The following is a 23,560-nucleotide window of genomic DNA, read 5'->3' on the forward strand; positions in this document are numbered from 1 at the left end:
GGAAACATGTTCCTGATGTTCGGGGAGTCCAGAACCAGAGGCCACAGTTTAAGAATAAGGGGTAGGCCATTTAGAACTGAGTTGAGGAAAAAAATTTTCACCCAGAGAGTTATGGATCTGTGGAATGCTCTGCCTCAGAAGGCAGTGGAAGCCAATTCTCTGGATGCTTTCAAGAAAGAGCTATTAAAGATAGCGGAGTCAAGGGATATGGGGAGAAGGCAGGATCGGGGTACTGATGGATGATCAGCCATGGTCACTATTAATGGTGTTGCTGGCTCGAAAGGGCCGAACAGCCTACTCTTGCACCTATTGTCTATTGATCCAGCTTCTCAAATTTATCCAAGTTATTTTGCTATTATTTATGTTCCTATCTAGTGGCACAATCCAATAACTTTCTGAGGAAGATGTTTAAATTCCTAATTACATTTATAGTTGACTATCTTGCATTTTATTTTGGAACTAGGATCCTCAATCAGGTCACAATAAGAGTTTCTCTATTTTTAAAAGGGTAAAGAGCCATAGCTTTCTCAGAATTCCTTGAAGGGTCGGATGTTTGGATCTGAAGGTTAGGATGCCAATGGACCGAACAGGGGTCTGTGTGGCCGCAGAGGCTGCGGGAGCGCTGAAGATGAATCCACTCTGACAACACTCTTGCTTCCCTTATTGCAAAGGGCACCGGCCGACACTAATGGTGACTCTTTGTCTGTCTAACAGAAGGCAATTTTGTGTAATATTACATGTTCTGTGCTATTACATGACAGTAAAGAAATCTTGAATCTGTATTGGTGTAACGTCCTTGCACTTTCCTGGCCCTTTGGAACTGAACTTCAGAATGAAACTATAACTGGCATCTGAATAAAGCTGGCAGAAGCTTGAGGGCATAGCTGGGGTTACATCACCAATCTCCTGGATCCATTCTGCACTGCCAGTTTACATTGGAGAATGTGACCTGAAAATAGTGAATGTGGCCGAGGAGAATGTTACAAATGTATTTAAAAAAAAAAGCTAGAAAGTATATATGAAAGTAATCGAGGGCTGTCGCTATAGATCGAGGTGAGGCTTCAGTGGAGCGTTTATGCCAGTATGGACTTATTCAGCCAAATATGCTATTTTGAGCTATATAAATCAATGCAGTAACCATGTTGCTGCTGTGCAATTACCCAATATTGTTGCTGAAACCTGGCTACTGATTTTCTTTAACACAGGATTGATTGTCGTGCTTTGTTGTGTTTCACTTCATTTAATTCTTATGAGGTTTTGCTTGCTCATTTATTGTTTTTTTTTGAAAGGTCACCTGTAGCCGAATTTCTGCTCAGTGGAGGAAGAAGTAACACATGGCTGGTTGGAAACAAGCTGGTTACAGTTACCACCAGCAGTGGTGTGGGAACAAGAGCACTGATGGGTTTGGATTCGTTGGAGCAGAAGAGCACAGAAGAATCTTCCAGGTGTGGTACAACCTGCTGCGAGATTGCCTAACGTTTGTACGCCATTTGCTTTAGGCCCAAAATTTCAGGCTTGTGGTTGTGCACGATGAAACCGTGAAAAGATGCATTTTGCTCATTACTTAGATAAGTTTTCTAATTGACTTAAGACGTAGGAGCAGCAATAGGGTATTTAGCCGATCGAGACTGCCCCACCGTTCAAGTTTATTATTATCATCTGATTGTAGAAGTACAATTGGACAAAATAGTGTTCTTTGGTCCTTGGTAGAAATGCATAGACATAGCACACATATTTACAAATTATTCACATGCAGTGGATAGAGTCAGAGAGTTTGCATGAGCAGATTTATTCTCCCACGCAGACCCACTTCCCAGCCATTTTCCCATAAGATCAGAAATAGGAGCATGAGGAGGCCACATCTGGCCTGTAAAGCCTGTTCCGCCATTCAGTGTGATATTGGCTAATCTGATAATAGGTTCATATCCATCTACCTGCCTTTTCCCCATATCCTGTAATTTCCCCTATTATATAAAAATTTATCCAACTTTGTCTTAAATATATTTACTGAGGTCGCCTCCACTCCTTCCTTGGGCAGCAAATTCCTTGAGCAAAAGCTGTTCCTCTTCATCTCTGGCCTAAATCTACAGCCCTGAACCTTGAGTCTGTGATCCCTAGTTCTAGCCTTCCCCTACCAATGGAAACCACATGCCTACCTCTGTTTCTCTATGCCTTTCCTAATTTTGTATATTTCTAAAAGGTCCCCTCTCATTCTGCTAAATTCCAGCAAGCGCCGTCCCAGACGATTCGATCTCAATAGGATGACCCCCTCTCATCTCTGGAATTAACCGGATGAACCACCTCTACACCACCTCCAAAGCCAGTACATCTTTCCTCAAGTAAGGAGACCAGAACTGCATGCAGCACTTCAGATGCAGCCTGACTTCCCTGCTCCTAAATTTAATCCCTCTAGCAATGAAGGTCAACATTCCACTTTCCTTCTTGATGGCCTTAACCTTTGATGTATTGGCTCATTGGGAACCTATCAATCTCTGCCATAAATACACCCAATGACGCGGCCTCCACAACCGCCTGTGGCAACAAATTCCACGGATTCACCACCATCTGGCTAAAGAAATTCCCATGCATCTCTGTCTAAGCAGACACCCTTCAATCCTGAAGTGCTCCCTCTTGTCCTAGACTCTCCCACCATGGGAAACAACCTTTCTATATCTACAGATTTCTATTGGTTGTGATCGTGTATCGTGCATTTTTAAGGTCGTAAACAACATTTCATTTTTGTCAACAACAAAATCTGTGACAAGCTGGTGTCCTGCATTTGGAGAGACTGGAATACTGTTTTAACTCTTTAAGGGTGGATCCATCTCTGCAAGTGAAGACAACCCAAGAAGCACCTGCCAAGCTGGAGTCCCAAACCAGTCATCAGATTGGAACTGCATCCCGCCTGCGAGTGAGATCCATATCAGGTGAATGTGGCTTCCGCAGATGGGCTTTTTAAAACAAAATAATTGTTTCAAAATCTTCCTTTAATGCCAAGGCTTCCTCCTTAAGTTCTTTTTCTTTTGGCTTGGCTTCGCGGACGAAGATTTATGGAGGGGTAATGTCCACGTCAGCTGCAGGCTCGTTGGTGGCTGACAAGTCCGATGCGGGACAGGCAGGCACGGTTGCAGCGGTTGCAAGGGAAAATTGGTGGGTTGGGGTTGGGTGTTGGGTTTTTCCTCCTTAAGTTGCTGAATTTATAAATGGTAAAATCCTGTAACTTGAATCAATTTAGTGATGGTTTGTGTTGTAAGAATGTAAAAGCTGTTGCTGCCCTTTGATCAGTGAACGCCACTGATTGATGTGAGGAATTTTCCTAGTTGTCGGATGGAAGGCAGTCATCCCTCTTTTCTTGATTCACAAGAATGTTACTGGGACGGGCAGACTTGTAATGAAAGGTTGGTTAGTCTGGGACTCCTCTCCCTTGGCGAGGGTGGCGGGGGGGGGGGGGGGGTGGGAATATGGTAGAGGTTCATAAAATCATGAGTGGCGTGTTTTTCCCAGAATAAGGGAATCTAAAACTAGAGGGCATAGATTTAAAAGGGGAGTGGCACCTTCTTCACACAAGGTGTATGAACTGCCAGATGAAGTGGTTGAGGCAGGTACAATTGTAACATTTAGACAGGTACATTGATAAGAAAAATTTGAGGGATATGGACTTAATACAGACAAATAGGACTATTGTGGGTAGACAACATGGTTTTAATGGATAAATTGCACATTTCTGTTCCGTAAAAACTCTATGTATAATCTTGATACTCTGGCAGTTCTACCCAATGGCTATATCCTTTTAAAATTCTTGTTTCCAAACTAAGAATGGATTGGATAACTAATTACTTGCAGCTTTCTGTGCGAATACATTTAGATTTGCCTAATTTCTGTTGGATTTTATTGAACCACTTTATTTTGAATTTTCAAGATGGCGACGAGTTAATCTGAGTGCATGTAATAAAAGGTTGGCCTTGTGGCCCTTTGAATCTATTCTCCACTTTGAATTAAATTGCCTTGCCTGCATCTTAACTGGACGAGCTCGCGCTAGTTTCATAATCCGTTAAATTTTTACCCATTAATATCTTGTTAACTGTCCAAAGCTGATGATGAAGCTGACAGGGTAGCATTTTGGGTGGAGGTTTGGGGAAACTGAGTTAGAGAGATGGCTGGACATTGACAGGCTCAGATACCTCCCAGAGATGCTCTGGAGGGATGTTAAAAGTTTTCAGGATTCTTCAATTTCTGAATATTTTTAATAAGCAATTTATTTTATTTTCTCCAAGTGAATTTAAAGTTTTTCTTTATTCGCCAAAATATCTTTCTCATCTTCACTTTGAGGTGACATCTGGCGAGGATTTACATATTGTCAGCTCTGCTCCAGTGTGTCATTGACATAAATAAAACCTGGCATGTTGGTTAGCTTCCAGCCTTCTCTGTTCAACTGAGAGTTTTCACAAAACTTATCTTTGTGGTAAATGTTAAGTGTGTTTTGGTGCAGTTAAATAAGATCAGAGGATTGTGAGACTGGGAAACACATAATTCAGTTGAAGAATTGTCTGTATGTTGCCAGAAATCACAAACAGTACCTGTGGGATAATGTTGGATAAACTAAGCTGTAATTGAAAAATTCAATCATGTTTTAAAAAGTTTGAGTCTGGTTATTTACAATGAGCTTAAATTTGAATTGATTGCCTGGAGGAAAACATCTGCAAAACTAGAATCAAATTATACATTTAAATATCTAATGCAAATGTTTTCCTTTCAAAGCCATTTTTTTTCTTCTGTTTCTTGAGGTGGTCACGCTCTTCATAGTGATTCCATTCAGAGTTTAAGCCCCCTGGTGTCGCCCTCAGACAGTGAGGTCGGTGCTCCCTCCGAGACTCTGGCTGCAAAGGGATTGGAACACCGTAAAGCATTGCTTCAGGATGAGCCCCCCTCTGGTGGCCAGCTGCTTTCCCAGAAGAAAAAAACCAATCTGGCTGAATACGCGCCAGTCCTGACTCAAGGATGGGCAGAAATATACATCCGTCGACCCTCAGGTACGAGCATTGCATGGAGATGTGCCGTTGAGATTTTAGGATTGAATGTGGATATAATAAAGCTCTACATTGAATTGATTGTAGAATACAAAGATAAAATGGTGAATAGAAAAGACTTTGTCCTAGTATGACAATGGTTTTGTATCCTATTGATTCTCATTTATTTCTCTTGTAGCAATTGACTTTTCTAGAAGCACAACTGGTAACTTGTTTAAATTCATTTATGGCAGTTGCTTTAATGCCATTCCCAAATAATTCACCCAGGGGAGAGGGCAATCTGAACCTCTTTTTTTTGCAAACCTTGAAATTTGGTGGTTGTTTTACAGAATGCCTGTAAAGAAGAAAATATAGCTGAATTTGCCCCTGAATCTGTAGAAGGTTGTTAATAATACCCTCCATTTGTCAGGTATTGGCCACAGTGTGAAATAGTTGCTGAGAATTGCAACTGGCACATGAGCAAGCTGTAGACCCCAATGGGTCCGTGTCAGCACGTGATGAGCACTGTGAAGAAATGGGCCTTTCAGCCCACTGGTTCTGTGCTTTCCATTTAACAACAATTTCACCCAGTCTGTCACTCACCTGCATCTTAGCAACAGTTTACAATGGCCAATCAACCTATCAACCCACACATCTTCGGATGGATAACAGAGCATGTGGAGAAAATGTGCAGTAGCAGGGAGAACATGCAAACTCCACAGAGGTCGCAACCAGAGGTCAGGATTGAACTGAGGCTCTGACACTGCAGCATTGACTCCATTGGCCGTGCTGCCATACTTCATTTAGTTCAACCTTAGTTGTTTTTTCCCTTACTTTCCTAGTTGCATCTGACTGAAAGTTTTTGTACCGAAGGACTTTTATTGCCGTGAGAAACATTTTTGCTTTGGGAAACTGTTTGGCAGGCAAGAATGCAGAAAAGATTTCGATGGTCAATATTTTTATGTTTTAATGGTAACTGTACCTTGATGATGAATTTTTCACATGCGTAAGTATACAGATTCCGCAGCTATACAGGTATAAATTGAATTTACACTATGCTTAATGGGAAAATGAGTATTATAAATAGAAGAATAAATGGGTAAATATTCATCTTTGTAGGTAATTCAAGCTGGCTATTGTGTCTGGAGAACCCACCAAGTCCATTTTCTTCTGAGATAAACAACATACCCTTACAGGAGCTGTCCACAATGTTGATGGCTGTAGAGAGAGTGACAGATTCACGCCACCAAACACCGGGCCGATCAGAATCTATGCCATCCCCCAGTTTTGCATCCAAGCCACCTTTACTTCAGCGTTTCAACACAGGTTCGTGAAAGTCTCATTCCTTTACCCAAAAAAACAGTCGAATGTTTCCATCTTGCTCCCTGATATTCAGTTGAATGTTGAGACGCGCGACATCTGATGTGTTGGAAACTGTCCATACTTCAGGTCAGTTCTGTTTCTTAAGAAGTGGGAATGGTCAAGTTTAAAAAAAAAATGGGAGGAGAGGAAAGAACAAACAGGCAGGTCTTTAATAGGTGGGAGGGACTAAATAACAAAATGAATAATGGTTCAAGGGAAAAGAAAGTGCTGATGGTGAATTTAAAGAATAAAAATAGAAATGGAAATAATAAACTTTATCCTAAGTTTTTTGGACTCTGACTTCTTAAAGATTAAGATACGCCGGTGTAAAATATAAGCTTGCTTTAACCATCGTTGTGAGATCCAAGTTCGTTTTAGATACTCAAGCATTGGTGTAATTCTTTAGTTCACTTTTTAAAAATCACTTTCACAATGTTATTCACTTTGTTATTTAAAAAAAACTTTGTAATGCATTCAGAAATATCCTGGTATGGTACCATTTATAAGGGCTAAATTAATGTTTTTCCCACGGTATGGTTTTTGTTTCTGGTTGTCATTTACAGAGTGGAGCTTGGGTGCCATTAATCCTGAAAATGTTCTGGACAAAGGTCTATCCCATGAGTCAGGCTATAAGCTGATTAGTGAGGAAATTCCAGTTTGCTTGTGTACCCTTGAATTGGGTTCTTGCGTCATTCATTCAAGTTTAGGGATACACTAGTGTAGCTTGGAGTTCTGCTACTCACCATTATATTCTGCAGTACTCCTTTACTGGCTTCCTTTTGTTTTCCCAAGCGTTAGATGACGAAGGCAACAGTAATTCACTGCACCATCCGTCGCTGCATTGAAGAGAGAGGCATGTTGCTTTCCCCCTTATTTTAATATAGAGATGCTGGATCAGTCATATCTAAAGCACGGCTCCGGTTGCATTGACGACTGTAGACATCCTGCAGTAGAGCAGTAAGGCAGCACTTCAGTGCAATCATCTTTAGTCTCCATATCTTGCTTTGGGGAACACTATATTTTTCCTAGCACAGAACAGAAGAAAACCCTGGTAGTTCTGGAAAGATTTTACAGTGCTTGATTGCCGATGAAGTCTGTAATCCAGGGTAGAGCCCAACATTTTTCAAGTTTTTATAAAATTCTGGCAGTGTTCAGTGTGAATAAGCATGCATAAGTGATTTGATAGTTCCACTAAGTTGGCTATAAATAGCCTTTATGGGAGGAATAGTACAGTTGTGCCAACAATAAAGACCTGGAGGTACTTGGAGGGTCAGACAGTTTCCATGGATAGAAATTGTCAGCCATTGTTTTGGGTTGGGAACAAGCCTAAAGTAGGAAGGAGTGGTAGCAAGTCTTTTGGGTGGTTGGGGGGTGGGGAGTTGGCGAGGGGCTAAGAGCAGATATTATTGGGTAGGTAGGAGAGGTGGAGAGAGAGGGAGAGACCATAAGCAGTTTGGGCAGATCAATTATTTCTGTTTTCTGTATAAAAGAGATTTTCTCCCATGCTTCACGCAGCCACTGATTTCATTTCCCTTTGCAGTGGCCTCTTTCTCTTCCATGTGCCAGACAAGCAGTCGAGAAAAGTTGCACAGGAGCATTTCCTGGGCAGGTACATGCTAGCACCCTCAAGGGTCCCATGAATCATTAGTATCCATGCATCCCCCGCTGTTTCATAGCTCTGTGTGTGTGTGTGTGGCCTCTATGGTTCTTTAATTAGCTGGAGTAGCATGGATATTATTCCAGTTAAAAGCTGCTCCTTTGCAGAACCATTTGGATGCTTCATATCCTACATTTAAACATTTTGTGAAAAAAATATTTTTTTACATTTTTCTTACTAATAAAAGGCTTAGTTTCATCACCTGAAACTTTAAACTAATCAAGCATGCTCTTTGAATTCATCTTTAAGTAATCTGGTTTCAGTCATTATCCACTGCAGATTACAGCACTGTTTTGTGCAGTTATTTTGAGATGTAATAATTTTCTCAAAGCCTTGCTGTGTATGCATTCCTTTATGCAAAATGCTCTGTAGATTAAAACTCTTCTCTATAATACTGTTGGTCTTCTGTAACTTGCTATTTTTAAATTTTGATTCTACTCCCTCTATCCTTCCTCATGTAAGCCTCTTGCCAACTGGTTGGCAAACTCCAACATAATTGCAGTGAAGTTCTTCTAAAAACATACTGATTTGCAAATTGATGTATTTGCAGCTACAAACAGAAAAATTTAAACTAGTAGCTTGCAGTGAAGAGCTATCTGAGCAGCTGAAATAATGAGGGCCTGAGTTGGGAGTGGATTACGAAAGATAAATGTCTGTCAGCATCTGATTCAGTTTTATTGTCAGAGTAAATACATGATATCACATACAACTCTAGGATTCCTTTACTGCAGCGAGGCAGAATCACCACTTATTGGTATTGCAAAAAAAACCACAATGTACATATGTAAACAAATAAAGAACTGTGAACAAACTGCAAATCAGAGAGAAAACAATAAAATGCAAGAATCCTTAAATGAGTCCCTGATGGAGTTTGTTGTTGATGGAGGAGGGGGAGCCGCCCGGTGGTGCGAGTCCTGTGGCACCGAGACCTCTTTCCTGACGGCAGCAGCGAGGACAGAGCGTGTGCTGGGTGTTGTGGATCTTTGATGATTGCCGATTCTCTCTGACGGCAGCGATCCCTGAAGATGTTCTTGATGGTGGGGAGGATTTCACCTGTGAAGTCCTGGACGGTGTCCACTACCATTTGCAGGGCTTTACACTCAGTGGTATTAGTGTCCCCATTAGGTGGTCAGCGAGTCTGTAGAGAGAATGGAATTTTCAGCCGAATAACTAACTTGTTAAAATCCACCTGGGCTCACCTGAGCAGCGCACAATGTGCCGGAGAAGCTCAGCAGGTCACACAGCATCCACAGGGAGTAAAAGCAATTAACATTTCAGGCCTGAGCCCTTTATCAAGAGTGTCGAGAGTTAGGCATACGCCTGAATGAAAAGGTGGGGGAAAGAATGGGGATGAGGTGAATGCAGGTGGTAACATAAAAAAGAAAGCTGGGAAGTGATTGGGGCAGAGGGCTAAGGATGCTAGCTCCCTCGTAGAAGAAAGGAAGGCTGGGGGAGGAAATTGGAGACGTCGATGCTGATGCCGTCTGGTTGGAGACTTGAGACTGATTATAAATTGATGCTCCTTCAGTTTCTGGGTGGCCGAGAAAATTAAAAAAAATAATGGCAGTGCTGCTGGAGTCGCGTAGCATCATCACTGCCGCTGATGCGGATCTGGGAGAGCAGAGACCTGGTGCTGCTCCAAAGGGTTCAGCTACCCGGTCCTAATACAGACAGCTCTGAACAGGCTTTATACTCCCTGTTAAAGGGGTCAACTGTGTTTTATTTTAAAATGTTACAACCACAGAGTCTGCCCCCAAGATGGCAGCACCTGTGTTCGGCAGCATCCTTGAGGGGTTATAGACTCCGGCAGAGCAGCAGGCACCAGAAACTGGAGAGCACCTCCCCCCTTGAGCAGGATGGTTAGCATGGGAGTGGACCAATGAGGGGCTCAGTAGCTGAGGGACCCACGCAGGTTGCAGACAACTCGGTCAGGGGACCCTCACAGGCTGTGGGCTACTGGAAAGTGGCTCATGGAAACCAGGTATCAGAACCAGGATTCAAGAGGGTTCTGAGAGCAAGAAGAACTCCCAAAAGGTCTCGGCCACTGAAGGCTTCCTGGTCTCATCAGAGGTTTGGATCTGGAGCTTGGGTTGTTGATGGATTGAACTGGAGTCTGTGTGACCGCAGAGGAGAATCCATGAACACTCGGTGACTCTGAAGGGACTCTCTTTTGCTTTTCTTTCTTCCTTGCTGTCAGGGCATTGGGCAATACTAATGCATTTATTTGCCTTGAGGCAGGTAGAAGACTATTTTGTGTAATATTACATGCTAATCACTCTTACATGACAATAAGGAATCTCGAGCTTGGCGATACATGAGGCCATGGACAGGCATGTCAGTGAGTTAATGGGCTGTGGAATTAAAGTGGGTGGCCACTGGGAGGTCACTTCTCTTGCAACGGACAGAGCGAAGGTGCTCAACAAAGCGTCCAGCTTCTCCAACTTGGCATACCAAAATCGATTGAAAGTTTAATTTAAACAAGAGTAAATGAAAAATGAGGTTGGGAATGACAATGCTGAGTTTCAATTACTTGTCAGAGATGAGAATATTAAAAAAAAACTAGAAATGCCCAGCAGTTCAGGCAGCATCTGTGGAAAGAGAAGTTAACGTTTAGGATCTGAGATGTTTCATCGTAACTCTGACCAAGGGTTTTGGACCTGAAATGCAGTTACTCTTTCCAGAAATATGACCCAACCTGTGTGCTTCCAGCATTTTGATTTATTTCAGATTTCTTGGATCAGCCCTTTGATTTTTATTGAGAGGTAAGAGTTCAAGTTCCACCATGGCAGTTAAGGAATTTAAATTCATTGAATTAAAGGAACCAGAAATGGGACTTGTGACTGAAAACATCAGAAGATTGCAGTTGAACGTCCATTTGGCTATTTACCATAAAAACTCATGTAATAGTCAATCCTTTGTACAAAGTCACAAAAATTACATTTTTTGTTACCCCATGTTAAAGTAGACCCCTTCTATTTCTGGCCCACCCATCTGAGCTCCCAATGCCTGATCGCGAACCATAACCTCGGCCTCCTGCCCATCAGATCTCCCGAGACCCCAAAGATGCTCGCCCATCCGAGCTCTCAACACTCTGACTGTGAACCCTCACCCTGACCGTCTGCCTATCTGAGCTGCCAACGCCTCAAACGCAACTTATAACTCAGTCGGTCATGCCATCCTAGCTCCCAACGCTTTGAACAACGCAGGTACTTACTGTGATCAAAAGTAATAAAGATGACCCCCCCCCCCAAAAAAAAATGACCTGAAAAATTGGTTCCCAAAACTCACCTATTACATGAGTATATATGGTGATGTATTTTCCGGAAAGAAAGCTACCATGCTTGCCTAGTCTGGCTTGCATATGACTCCAGATTCTTCACAATGTGGTTGACTTCAGGAAGACCAAAGAAACAACCCAGTAATACAAAATTTTATCAGTAAATTGATTGTGCTGGTTGAAGAAGGTTGTTTACTACCTCTGGTGTGTTTAGGGAAGAATATTAAATACTCTAATAACTTTTTAAGCAATGCTCAAGAACCATGAGAGCATGAAGGTTCCTGTGTTAGGTGATTCGTTTGGGCCTTTATTGCACCTGGAGTGCAGACATTCATTATTATACAGTTGGACAGGCATCAGATTTGGCACAGAACTGCATTAAACATTATTTTAAAATATTACAGTATTTCAAGTTTCTCTGACAACTTCATTAAACCATTAAGTTTATACACTTCTAGCTCTTCAGTTTTCAGATTTATTGTCAGAGTACATACATGACATCACATGCAACCCTGAGGTTCCTTTTCTTGTGTGTGAGGCAGAATCACCTCTTATTAGTAATGAAAAAAAAATGTGTACACATGTAAACAAACTGCAATAGAGAATTTAAAAAAAATCAATAAAGTGTAAAGTTCGAGTCCTGAAATGAATCCCTGATTGAGTTTGTTGTTGAGGAGTCTGATGGTGGAGGGGGAGCAGCTGTTCCTGAACCTGGTGGTGTGAGTCTTGCATCTATACTGATGGTAGCAGTGAGAACAGAGTGTGTTCTGGGTGGTGTGGGTCCTTGATGATCGCTACTGATCTCCAATTTAGAGTAAATGATTTAATAAGTTTACTTGCAAAAAGTAAATTACATTGGTTTAATTTTAAAAAAAGGGGAAATGACATATTGGTTTGTCAATCAAAATGTTACTGTGACCAAATAATTGCATTGAATTTTTATTTTTTAATTAAATTTAAAGTCCCGCATCAGAAAGCATAGCACTGGTTTTGATTCTCTAATCTCTAGTAGGCAAGTATTCCCTGCGAGTCAAGCAGATGAAATGTTTTTGTTACCACTGCTCATGCTTCTAAAAGTGTCGAGCAGATTTAGTTGATCAGCGATGGCCCACAGTTCATTATTATGCAATGTTGAAATCTGCTTTGGCGGATTCAGCTTTGGCGTTGAAGATAGACCTTGGTGTTTAATGATGACCTGGGGGCATGGTAAATGATGGAGAAAAGTAGTTCTTTTCCTAGCTAAAGCTTCAGTTTTGCTTCTGTTAACATCATTATGCAGGAAATAGTTAAGGATAAATCATACTAATCCTCCCCATATATTCATCCATCTCGAATCAGAACTTGTTTAAAGAGAAGCTTCTAATTCATCTAATTTATAGGGAGGATTGAGGCGGTGAATGGTTTCTGACATTGAGACAAATTTCTAGATTCGGTTGCAGTAGCAGAGGAAGGTGATGGACTGGGGATGAAGGCCTGCGATTCTCCCGTGGAGTCTCATGAACTTGAGGACTTTGAGGCAATGGTTTCAGAGCCAATCTTCATGCCTGCAGAGAGCCAGTCCTACAGTACATCCTACAGTCGAGTAAGTTGCTGCTTCTACTTTGTTTCGCTCACCAAGTTTGGTATTTCCTTGTGCACGATGACGCGCAGCGTGATTATCTTAGCGGTTATCGTGACGTAGTTACAGCGCCAGCGACCAGGGGTTGAATCTTGCGCTTTCAGTAAGGACTGTGTATGTTTTTGCCATGTCTGCGTGGGTTTCCTCTGGGTGCTCTGGTTCCATCCCACCCTTCAAAACATACAAGGGTTGTTGGTTAATTGGGTGGCACGGAGCTGTGCTGCATGTCTAAATTTAAACATTTGAATTTTAAAATATAACTTAAGTAAAACTGCCCATTTTCATCTCTTTCTCAAATTAACTGACAGTTGCCTTGTCCTAACAGCTGCATGTGCTTTTGGTGTGGTTGATGGGTTGGTTGCCTGAAGTCGCCTATTATTTACACCAGCCTTTGTTGACCATTTTTTGGCTCTGGCCCCCAGTTTATTGGCCCCCTTCCCTGTGAAGCTGTCAAGTTTAGTTGTTTTCTTCCGTAGTTCTCTTCTACTGATTACATTTTAAAAAAAATTGATTTCTGCCTGTGGCCACGCTCTTAAAGGTCTGTGGCCTCCAGGGAAGGTTTAGACCACGCTGATCAGTTAATGCAGGGGCTCCCCTCTATGCTCCCAGGATGGCTTTGAGCTCTGAAACTCTGTCCTGGACTCAGCAGCTGTCAATAAAATAAACAGCAGAATCAATTAAGCGTACAACAGTTTCTTAATTCAACCTTGATAGAGAGGTTGAGAGAGGTACAAAGAAAGAGTTCAGTAACTTGTTCTCCACACTGAGCCCCAATTCAAAGCATTCGGAGTGTTCATTCCTCATTTGGCCAGGGGTCTATGTGGGACCATAAAGTTTCACACAGCTGGTGGTTCTTGTTTTTACAATAGCATGTTCCCTTGTGTCTGCACGTGGCTGGGAAATGTCAGGGTGTCCTTACACTTGGTGTCTTTACTTTTACGATATTTTTTGTAGTGTTGGTTATTATCTCACTACAGCACAGGGAAGATCATGTTAGAAAACAGTCACATTCCCTCCATGTTACAAGGCAACTACTGTATTTTCTTACCTGATTAATTAACCCTTTGTTAAGCATTTTCATTAAACTTATTTACATCTGTATTTGAATGTTAATTTGTTTTTGAGTTTAAAAAATAAAATACAAATTGGGACCCATTTTAAAGATTTTTTTAAAATTTGAGATGCTGAAACACATTCAAACATGAACTAAATCAAATATAAATGTCTTTTCACCAGATGACTTTCTTGTCATCAGTGCAGCTCGGTCAGCTGAGCAGTTAGGGTAATGATATGACAGCACCCAGTAACCTGGTTTCGAATCTAACGCTGTCTGAAAGGAGATAGTACGTTCTTCCCATGTTTGCAAGGATGCTCCAGTTTCCTCCCACCCTCAAATGCATGGGGGTTGTAGGTCAATTGTAGGAAGGGCCTGTAACCATGCTCTATGTCCAAATTGATAATTAAATTTAAAACATTGAATTAAATGAGGATGTCTGCTAATGTTGCACCACATTAACCAGCTGCAGGTTCAACAGGCAGGATTCCTAATTTAAATTCAAGTTTATTACCACGTACAACCAGACGAAAGAGCATTTCTCCAGACCACAGTGCACACACGTACTCAACATTCAGCACATAATAATCACATGTACGCAATGATACAAATATTTTGGAATAATGTATTCAGTTACAGAATGCAGTTCATCAATAGAAGCTATTCCCCATCCTAGCAGTCCTGATTTTGATGCTCCTATACCACCACCTTGAGAAATACTCTGTGCTGGATGCAAAGGGTCCTCGATAATTGAACTCTATTTAAGCAACGTTCCTGGTGGATATTGCAAGATCAATCCAAGAAGAAAAGAATACTGGCCCCATACGAATGCACCGGGATAGTACTTCCCCTAAGTAGATTTGGCACTTTTTGGTGGAAGGCCCGGGAGGCCTGGCTGATTGCTTTCCAAATCTCTTTGTCTAGCCATAAGCACCCATCTGTGCTGCCCTGAACAGTTCATTTGCTCTAGCTGCATTGAATGCAAGACTGTTGGGGATCTTTAAGTCACCTTCCCCTTCATTCTTCAGTAGCCATCTGGAATGAACATCGACTCCTGGCGGAGATTGCCAGATGAAGTCGTCTCGGGTGATCTTTGCCCTGAATGTCTTTTTTCTAGACCTGCCATTTTCATCCTTTTTTCCCCACAAGGGAATTCTGCTCAAAGTTTGTGGGCCTGTCAAGTTTTGGTTTCTGCCGTTCTCTCTTACCGACTACATAAAATAATATTTGTTACATGAGGTGAAAAGAAAACGAGGCTTTTACTTAGATGTGGTGTGGGCCCCTGTTGTGATTGGCTGCTCTAGACTGCACCGAACTAGGATAACATAATTTTGAATCCACTCTCTCTCGAGCCTCTTAAGAATTGTGTATGGTTTGAGTGATGGAACTGTGCACAATTATTATGGACTTGACAAGTATGCATGTTTTTAATTCACATGTTGTAGTTTGGTTCTTAACTAATAATCAAATCAATCAATACTAGTTCTGATAATTTTTAAGTCTGTGCAAAATCCCAAATTTTTCCCCTGTTGGAAGTGAGACAGCATTTACCATTTCCACTACGTCTTTTTGCTTTTGCTAAGTATTGCATCTACCACTTCTAAGTATCTGGCTTCAAATTTTAATGTCGAGTTCAGAGTTTTACTGTTCAGAAAGAGAACGTTAAAACCTGTGTCTGTCTCAACCATTAAGCACTCATACAAAATATACTCATGTAATAGTTGAGTTTTTTTGGAACTAATTTTTTGGGTCAAATTTCCGGGGGGGGGGGTCGACTTTTACATGAGTCATACTTTTGAGGGGCTAACATTCCCATAATAATTCAAAAGTTCCAAAAATACCTGTGTAAGAGTTGAGTTTTTGGGACCAATTTTTCAGTTCAAATTTGAAGAGTGGGGGTGTGGGTGGTACTACTTTTGACCGCAATTAGCACCTGCAACATTCAAGGCACAGGGAGCTGAAATGGCTGGGACCGGATGGTAAGTCTCCGTTTGGGGTGTCAGGAGCTTGGATGGCTGGGCAGCTCCAGCCTAGGAGAGAGTCTGTGACCCGGATGTCGGAAACTCGGATGGGCAGGCGGCTGAGGTGAGCGTTCATGGACGGAATGTTGGGAGGTCAAAAATAGGGGGTTTGACTTTTACACAGATCATAGCGTTGTGCCAAAAAAAGGGGCAGGGATGTCGACTATTACATGAGTATATACGATATACACTATTTTACCCAAATCCCTTTTTATCTTGCTCACATATCCATCAACTCCCCCACCAAATTCTCCCACTCGCCTCGGCTCAGGAGGCAATTGACCCATCAACCTGCACATCTTTGGGATGTGGGAGTAAACCAGAGCACCCAGGGATTGAGGGGGTTGGTGGGTGGGAGAAGACATGTGACTACAGTCCGAATGTCTGAACTTCACACAGGGAGCGCTGAAACTGCAACAAGCCAGTTTCAATTCAGCAGTGCGACCAACTGGATCATTAATGAGGATGTCCTGCTAGAAGACAGTGGATAAATTGATCTTGTGTTTAAGGCTTTGTAGGTTTCTGACTCTAAGTGAAGCAGCAGTGGAAACAAGGTAATACTTGAATGAAAATGCGAAAGTTTGCAGACACTGTGGTTGAAGTAAATGCTGGAGAAACTGAGCAGGTCAAACAGTAAAGATAAGGTGGTGTAACAAATGTTTTGGGCTTGAGCCATTCAATGGAGTAACTTTGACCTGTTGAGTTTCTCCAGCATTGTGTTTTTACAAGGTAATTTTTTGCTGCTTTCAACAACGCAGCTCTGATTTAGTAAAAGAATTGAAAGAGCCATGAATCTGATTTTTAATTAAATTGGTTGAACCAAAACTGATTAACTTTCAGAGATCTAAATATTTAATGAGTACTGAATTGTTGAATGGTAACATTGTTTTGTTTCTAGTCATCGTCAACATCTAGCCAAGAGGAAGACAAGGCTCTCCAAATGGAGGATAGTGGGATAACAGGGATTCCAACTGAAAAGGTTGTGCCATCTACTTTGGCCATTGATCCATTGGAGGAAGAATTTGATTTCAACCGCGCTCAAACCCTCAACAAGTCCAGCTCTTCTCCGGAGCTTCAGAACCTCCAGGAAACGACCGAGGTAATCGGGAAAGAGGGACTCGTTGGGAAGCCTGCAGCTGAAGTGAAGCCTAGGACTCACACTGAAAGCATTGAAGAGGAACGCTCTTCAAACGACAAATTGGAAATCAGTGATGGCAGCAAGCAGGAGGCTCTACTTCCAGCAGAAAAGAAAGAACCACCTCCGTCACCAAACCGGTATCGGCCCAGGGGCCACACCATTTCTGATTCTGCCCCATCAAAGAGGGGACGCAGGTCGCAGCGGGATGGGGTTCAGAATCGATCGGCCGCAACAAATGCAGAGAAGATTAGTGGGATAAGCCCAAGGTAGGTGATATCTTTAATAGAATGAGTTGCAGTATTGCCTTTTATGTCTCAAAGCATTTTATAGCTAATGCGGACAGCATAGCAAATGCAACAGTTTGCAACCTGTAAGTTCTAAAGTGTAATTTTTAATGCTACTTTTTGAGGGAGAGGGTATCAGTCAGGGAAATGAGCAGTGGTATGGGTGGTGAAGAAGATCTATTGGGGTGAAAAATTTTCCTTAAATGACATGCCCATACTGTATATTATCATCCAAGAACAGGATGTTGGTGCAGGGATCCTGAGGGGTTAAGTTCTAGTTTCAGTAATGACCTGGTGAAAGACCATCAGTATGCAACACTGTGTTTCTACATTAAGCTAGGTCATGTATAGTTACCAGCCGATAACTTGTGGCTGCATTTGCCTTTGTGGGTACCTGTTGCCTCTGGCTCATGCAGGGATGAATCAATCTGTAACTAGATCTAAACGTACACCACTGAAGATCACAGGTGTTTATAAGCGGTTTAAATTTCATTAACTTGTACAATTTCACTTCGGTGCATGTGTTTTAAAGCAGATGAAATCACGTCTCTTTATTTTGATGAAGTTCAGGAACCCTATTCAGATTAAGCCAAGGGGCCAGATATGAAGGGCATGCAGCTGCTTGCTTTGTTCTAAGATGTTCTGGGTTTAGTAGTGTGTGTTCAGGGGTGAAGCAGGTCAGAAATCAGTACCTGCAAATCCACATGCGCTCACCACCACCTCCAAGGTCTTGAAGGAAGTACGAGTTGGTTGCTGGCCCTTGTGCTGGAGTTGTTATGATCCGGCCCATTCTCTCCTCGAGTTGTCTTCTTCGTGATCTTCAGACCAAGCAACTTGCAGTGTTATTGTGATTTATAAACCAGCCTCTGTTCCTGGTAATGTATGTACTTGTTGCCATGTGCCTGACCTTCTTGAAACCATAAATGAACTTGGAGAATGTGGGAACAAAGTCTGTGTTGTTTTGTTTTTGTTTTCCAGTTTTGTGTTCCTTCAGCTATATCATTCACCCTTCTTTGGTAGTGAGTCAAACAAGCCCCTTCTAGTTCCCAAGAATGAAGTAAGTAGTTTTAAATCATTACTACATTACAGTTTGTTTTATTTTTAGCGATAAATGGAGCTGAGCTTTGCAATGATACAATAACACTAGGTTTTCAACAGCTTTCATAACTATAATGAATCACTGATACATCTGTGTGGAAGACCTGCATATATTGAATGGGAGTCAGTTGTAAGAAAACTGCCTGCAAAGACAGATTTGAAATAACATAATACACCACTTTATTATAAGGAAGGCAAGTGACTCAGTCTAGAGATGCACTTACGTTTTAAGTTGTCACACTATGCCTGGCACAGTGAGACATTTGGTGAATAATCTAACAGTGGTTTTCAAACTTATACTTTTCACTCACATCCCACTTTAAGTATTCCCTAGGCCATAGCTGCTCTGATTAGTAAGGGATTGCTTAAGGTGGGATGTGAGTGGGAAGGGAAGGTTGAGAACCACTGGTCTAGACCCATTTGTTACTAAAATATTTGGCTTGAGAAAAATGGTCATTGGCCCATTTCCTTTGGAGTTCTGAAACCGTGCACATAACGAGTCAATGAGGGACGATTAAAACAGTGGTTTTCAAATTTTTTCTTTCCACTCACATCCCACCTTAAGCAATCCCTTACTAATCACAGAGCACCTGTGGCATAGGGATTACACAGGTCAGCTCCAGTATTCATGCAGCCATGTAAAGTAGAGGAAAACCGCTTCAGAGTAGAGTTACAATGAAATAAATATCAATTATGGTTAACCAAGGGCTGCAAGATAGCGCTGTTGTGGGGAGACATTGTTCAGATAAGAAAAGGGGTAATACGTCCTGCCGCTCAAACTGAAAGGACATTTGAGGCAAGGGATACAATTCTGAGAACACGGCCTAATTTTTGGTGGAAGAAAATTAGAAGCTCTTGAAATGGTAATGGGTAAGTATTTATAAAGGAAATGTTTCCATGCCCGTGAGGAAAGAGTAGGACTAGTTGTCTAACTCTTTTGAAGAGCCTACACAGTAAGTGTGTATGAATGGATTCTCTTACAACAGCTGCACATTTATTTGATCTGAGAAATGGGCCTTTTCCTTGAATTGTTGTGAATTGTTATTGCAAGTTATTAACAGGCAATTTTGTTAATCTTAGATCACAGAACGAGCCATTAAAGTTCTCGATCAGATGCCACCTTATGATACGCACACAATTGGAGTCGTGTACGTTGGGGAAGGGCAGGTAAGGATATGTTCCACATTGGTAAGCGGTTAACCTACCTTTTGCCCAAGATATACAAGGTGCTTGAGTGCTGGTCTTTGCAGGAATTGATAAGACACTGTAAACCGTATCTCCCTAGTGATGCCCTGTAACCATCTTGTTGCTGATTTGTGCACCACTTCTCCGGGTGACTTTGCAACAAGCAACACAGGATCTAAATCCCTTCACTTTCTACTTTTTAAACTTCCATTATCGAGTAAGCTTTGGAGAGATATATGGAAGGGAAGCGTTTGGAAAGATATGAACCACATTGCAGACAAATGGGACAAGCACAGAAAGTCAACTTGGTTGGCATGGATGAGTTGACCAAAGGGTCTGTTCTGTGCTGTATGACAATGCTCATTGATTCTAATGACTCTGGTCTGTTTGAATTCTCCTGTAAGGCTTCTTGACGCATTTCCCTTAAAGGACGTCAGAGTTAGCGCAATGCTATTACGGCGTCAGTGACCCGGGTTCAGTGCTAGCGCTGTCTGTAAGGAATTTGCGCAATCTCCCCGTGTCTGCATGGGTTTCCTCTGGGTGCTCTGGCTTCATCCTACCCTACAAAACGTATGGGGATTGTAAATTAAGTGGGGTATTTAAGCAGAATGGGCTCGTGGGCCAGAAGGTCCTGTTACCGTGGCTGTTGGTCCAAATTTAAATTTTAAATTAATAGGAGGATAAGGGCAAGAATGAAGAAAATTTTCTTTGCTCAACTTTTCTACTTCAGAGGGCAGTTGAATTGATGGAATTCTGGTTGCAAAGAAAATTGATGGATATAATGATAGATGATGTATTTTCCTTTATAGATAATTAATGTGGAGATGTAACATTTTATGCTTTGAGTGATTTTAATAATTCTTTCACAAATCTGTAACTGCCTGCACAGATGTACTGCCTTTAGTAACATTAGTTCTTTAAAGTAACCAATACGCTTTCTTAGGTTTACACATTTAAAACAAAACCCGGGGTAGGGAGAAGATGTTAAAGGCAATTTATTTTTGGGATGGTAGGTCCCTAGAACAGGCTGCCAGGGGTAGTGGTGGTAGTATATAAGATTGTTTTGTTTAAAAAGCTTTTAGATCGATGCATGAAGATGCAAAGAATGGAGGGTTATGGATCACATGCAGGGAAAATTTTAATTTCATACAGACATAGTAGGCTGAAGGATTCCGTACTGTGCTGTATTGTTGATGGTGTATTGACTTGTGGTGAATGCATGGTTTTTAATTTCTCATTTTGTTTATAACTTCATGTCTAAAACTCCAAGCTAATGAATTGAATCATTCACCATTTGTACCTTCAACAACCAAGATCCTAAGTTCTGGAGTTCTATCTCCTCTACCTTTTCTATGTTCCCTGATATCTACCACTGGCCCAACATTCACAATGGTAATAGAAAAATGGTAATGCTGTTGAATCCTGTGGGACTTTTGTATGTGTTTCATTTGGGAGCTATTCCAGTGAGGGCTGGAAGTCAGAATGATTGCCCACTGCATTACATGCTTACAACATTTCTGATGAGTTTAAGGCTCAACAAATCCTTGAGCTAAGGAACTGATTGTGGAATTCAGGGGGGGTATACCAGGTGGCATCAGGAGTGGAAAGGGTTCCTGGGCATCAACATCTCTGAAGATCTATCCTGGGCCTCCATGTTGATGCAATCATGAAGAAGGCTCACCAGCAGTGATACTTCATGAGGAGTTTGAGCAGATTTAGTCTGTCACCAAAGACTCTTGCCAATTTCTACAGGTCTACTGTGGAGAGCATTCTGACTGGTTGCATCATTGTCTGGTATGGAGGTGCCAATGTATAAGACAGGAAAAAACTACAGAGTTGTGAACTCCGCTGGCGCCATCATGGGCAACAGTCTTCACTCCATCGAGAACATCTTCAAGAGACGGTGTTTCAAGAAAGCAGCCTCATTCCTCACCAGCCAGGCCATGCCCTCTTCACACAGCTACCATCAGGAAGGAGGTACAGGAACCTGAAAACGAATACTCAGCAGCACAAGGACAGCTTCTTCCCCTCCGCCGTTAGATTTCTGAATGAACAAAGAACCACAGACACTACCTCACTTTCTGTTTTGTACTAATTTATTTATTTAAAATGTAAGTTATTGTGATATTTTCACCTGTAATGCTGCCGCAAAACAACAAATTTGGTGATGATAAATTCTGATTCTGAAATGTATATTGCAGAAGGTTCAGGCATAATTAGGATATAGTGTTTTTCCTTTTCAAACAAAAGTTTACTGTGAGTCTTGAAATTTTTTCTTTTGGATTATAGTTGCACAGCATGGAACAGGCCCTTCTTGTCCATGCTTCCAAGTTGATATTCTGGGATGTCTTTGTTTTTCTCTCCCCTTGCCCTCCATATATCTGTTCAAATGTCTTTTGAACGATGTAATTATAATCTTCACCCAAGCCAGCGTATGTTTTCAAAACGTGTTAGGAAATCCTCCGCTCAGCCCGAGGAACTGTACCTAATTTGGATTTGTTTTGCTCAGACAAATAATGAAGTGGAAATTCTGTCCAATGCCTATGGATCGTCGCGGTATGCCCAATTCCTGACTGGCCTTGGTAAATTGATCTATCTCCAAGACTGCAACCCAGAACAAATTTTCCTCGGTGGTCTCGACACGTACGGCGATGATGGGCAGTTTACCTACTGTTGGCATGATGACATCATGCAAGGTAGGTGATTTGCCGGACATCTCTTGCACTTCCAGATCCCACATGGGTGTGAGGGGTGGGGGGGTCCAAATGTGATCATCTCTGTTCCTTGTCAAGTGTGCCGAGTTCCAGTGAAGGGGTTTATTTTGAATGCTATCCAGCAAGTCTCTCCATATGCAGGTAAAACAGAATAAAAAGGTACAGAATAGGGTTACAGTGAGAGATCAACTTGAATGGAATAAGGGCAGCGTTATTACCTCTGCAATGCAGGTACTGCACCAGTTCTCGTCTCTTGCGTGTCCCATATTTTCAGTCCTAGCGCCTCACCTTAACTGGTTTTAATATGCAGTAAACCCTTCCCCCTGGAATCTGGCACCTATGGAGATTGTTATATGGTGGATAAGTGAATTTGCCAGTTACTTGTCTTGTGATTGGCTGTTGTATGGGGTTGGCAAACTGATTGCGCCAATTTTAAAGTTTCCAAATTTCAAATCCAAATGTTTGCAAAACTGATCTTACTTAAGCCCCCCAGCTGAGTTCTGTGAAGTGATGCACTTTCGTTTTCTCCACTCCTATTAAAGCCATCTTCCACATTGCAACCCTGATGCCAAACAGGGAATCAGATCGAACCTGTTGCAATAAGAAAAGACACATAGGCAATGACTATGTGATAGTTGTTTACAAAGACACACAAGAGGAATACAAGCTGGGAACGATAAAGGTAATATGTGTCTCGGTTTCTTCGCCTCTTTCCCTGTTTTTACCCCCTCCCCCCAACTTTCTCACCTTCCATTTTTCTCCTTCCCCTTTCGTGATTGTCGATTTTTTAAAAGAATGAGCTTCACCATCGGATTTAAGAGGAATCAAATGAAGTTGGCGGCTGGGCCAGCAAACTGCTGCCCCGAAGCTTTACTCACCTAAGGACCCTGCTGTTCCTGGCACTGTTGGTGGGTTTCACAATGCTGAAATAGTTGGAGGTGCTCCTGAGGTGTGGTTTTAAGGAGTTATTTTATGGAGCTGAAATGATTCCTTAAGCAGATGACATTCTGCAACAGTTTGGATTTTGTGGGTTGAGGGCTTAGAAATCTTTTGGGTTAAAGATGCTACATTAATTTAAGCCAAGTTGTGGATCTGGAGTTCTGTGAGTTTAATGGCATTTCATAGGTTTCTGCTATTTTGAAGATG

At 41.8% G+C, this 23,560-nt stretch overlaps 1 protein-coding gene across 12 annotated transcripts in view; it reads left to right on the top strand.

Moving 5' to 3' along the window:
* tsc2 (TSC complex subunit 2) overlaps positions 1–23,560 on the top strand; it is a 121,339-nt gene that overhangs the window by 87,033 nt on the left and 10,746 nt on the right. For 11 of the 12 annotated variants that reach the window (XM_069906491.1, XM_069906492.1, XM_069906490.1 and 8 more), the window contains 11 exons: positions 1,290–1,445; positions 2,815–2,927; positions 4,785–5,030; positions 6,126–6,332; positions 7,909–7,977; positions 12,730–12,884; positions 16,894–17,399; positions 18,396–18,474; positions 19,596–19,682; positions 22,210–22,396; positions 22,957–23,096. In XM_069906491.1, coding sequence (XP_069762592.1) covers positions 1,290–1,445; positions 2,815–2,927; positions 4,785–5,030; positions 6,126–6,332; positions 7,909–7,977; positions 12,730–12,884; positions 16,894–17,399; positions 18,396–18,474; positions 19,596–19,682; positions 22,210–22,396; positions 22,957–23,096 — 1,945 coding nt within the window. The remainder of the gene's footprint in view (positions 1–1,289; positions 1,446–2,814; positions 2,928–4,784; positions 5,031–6,125; positions 6,333–7,908; positions 7,978–12,729; positions 12,885–16,893; positions 17,400–18,395; positions 18,475–19,595; positions 19,683–22,209; positions 22,397–22,956; positions 23,097–23,560) is intronic. The other variant, XM_069906499.1, reaches the window with a different exon arrangement.

Source organism: Narcine bancroftii, chromosome 12 (genome assembly GCF_036971445.1).
Source record: "Narcine bancroftii isolate sNarBan1 chromosome 12, sNarBan1.hap1, whole genome shotgun sequence".
NCBI lineage: Eukaryota > Metazoa > Chordata > Chondrichthyes > Torpediniformes > Narcinidae > Narcine > Narcine bancroftii.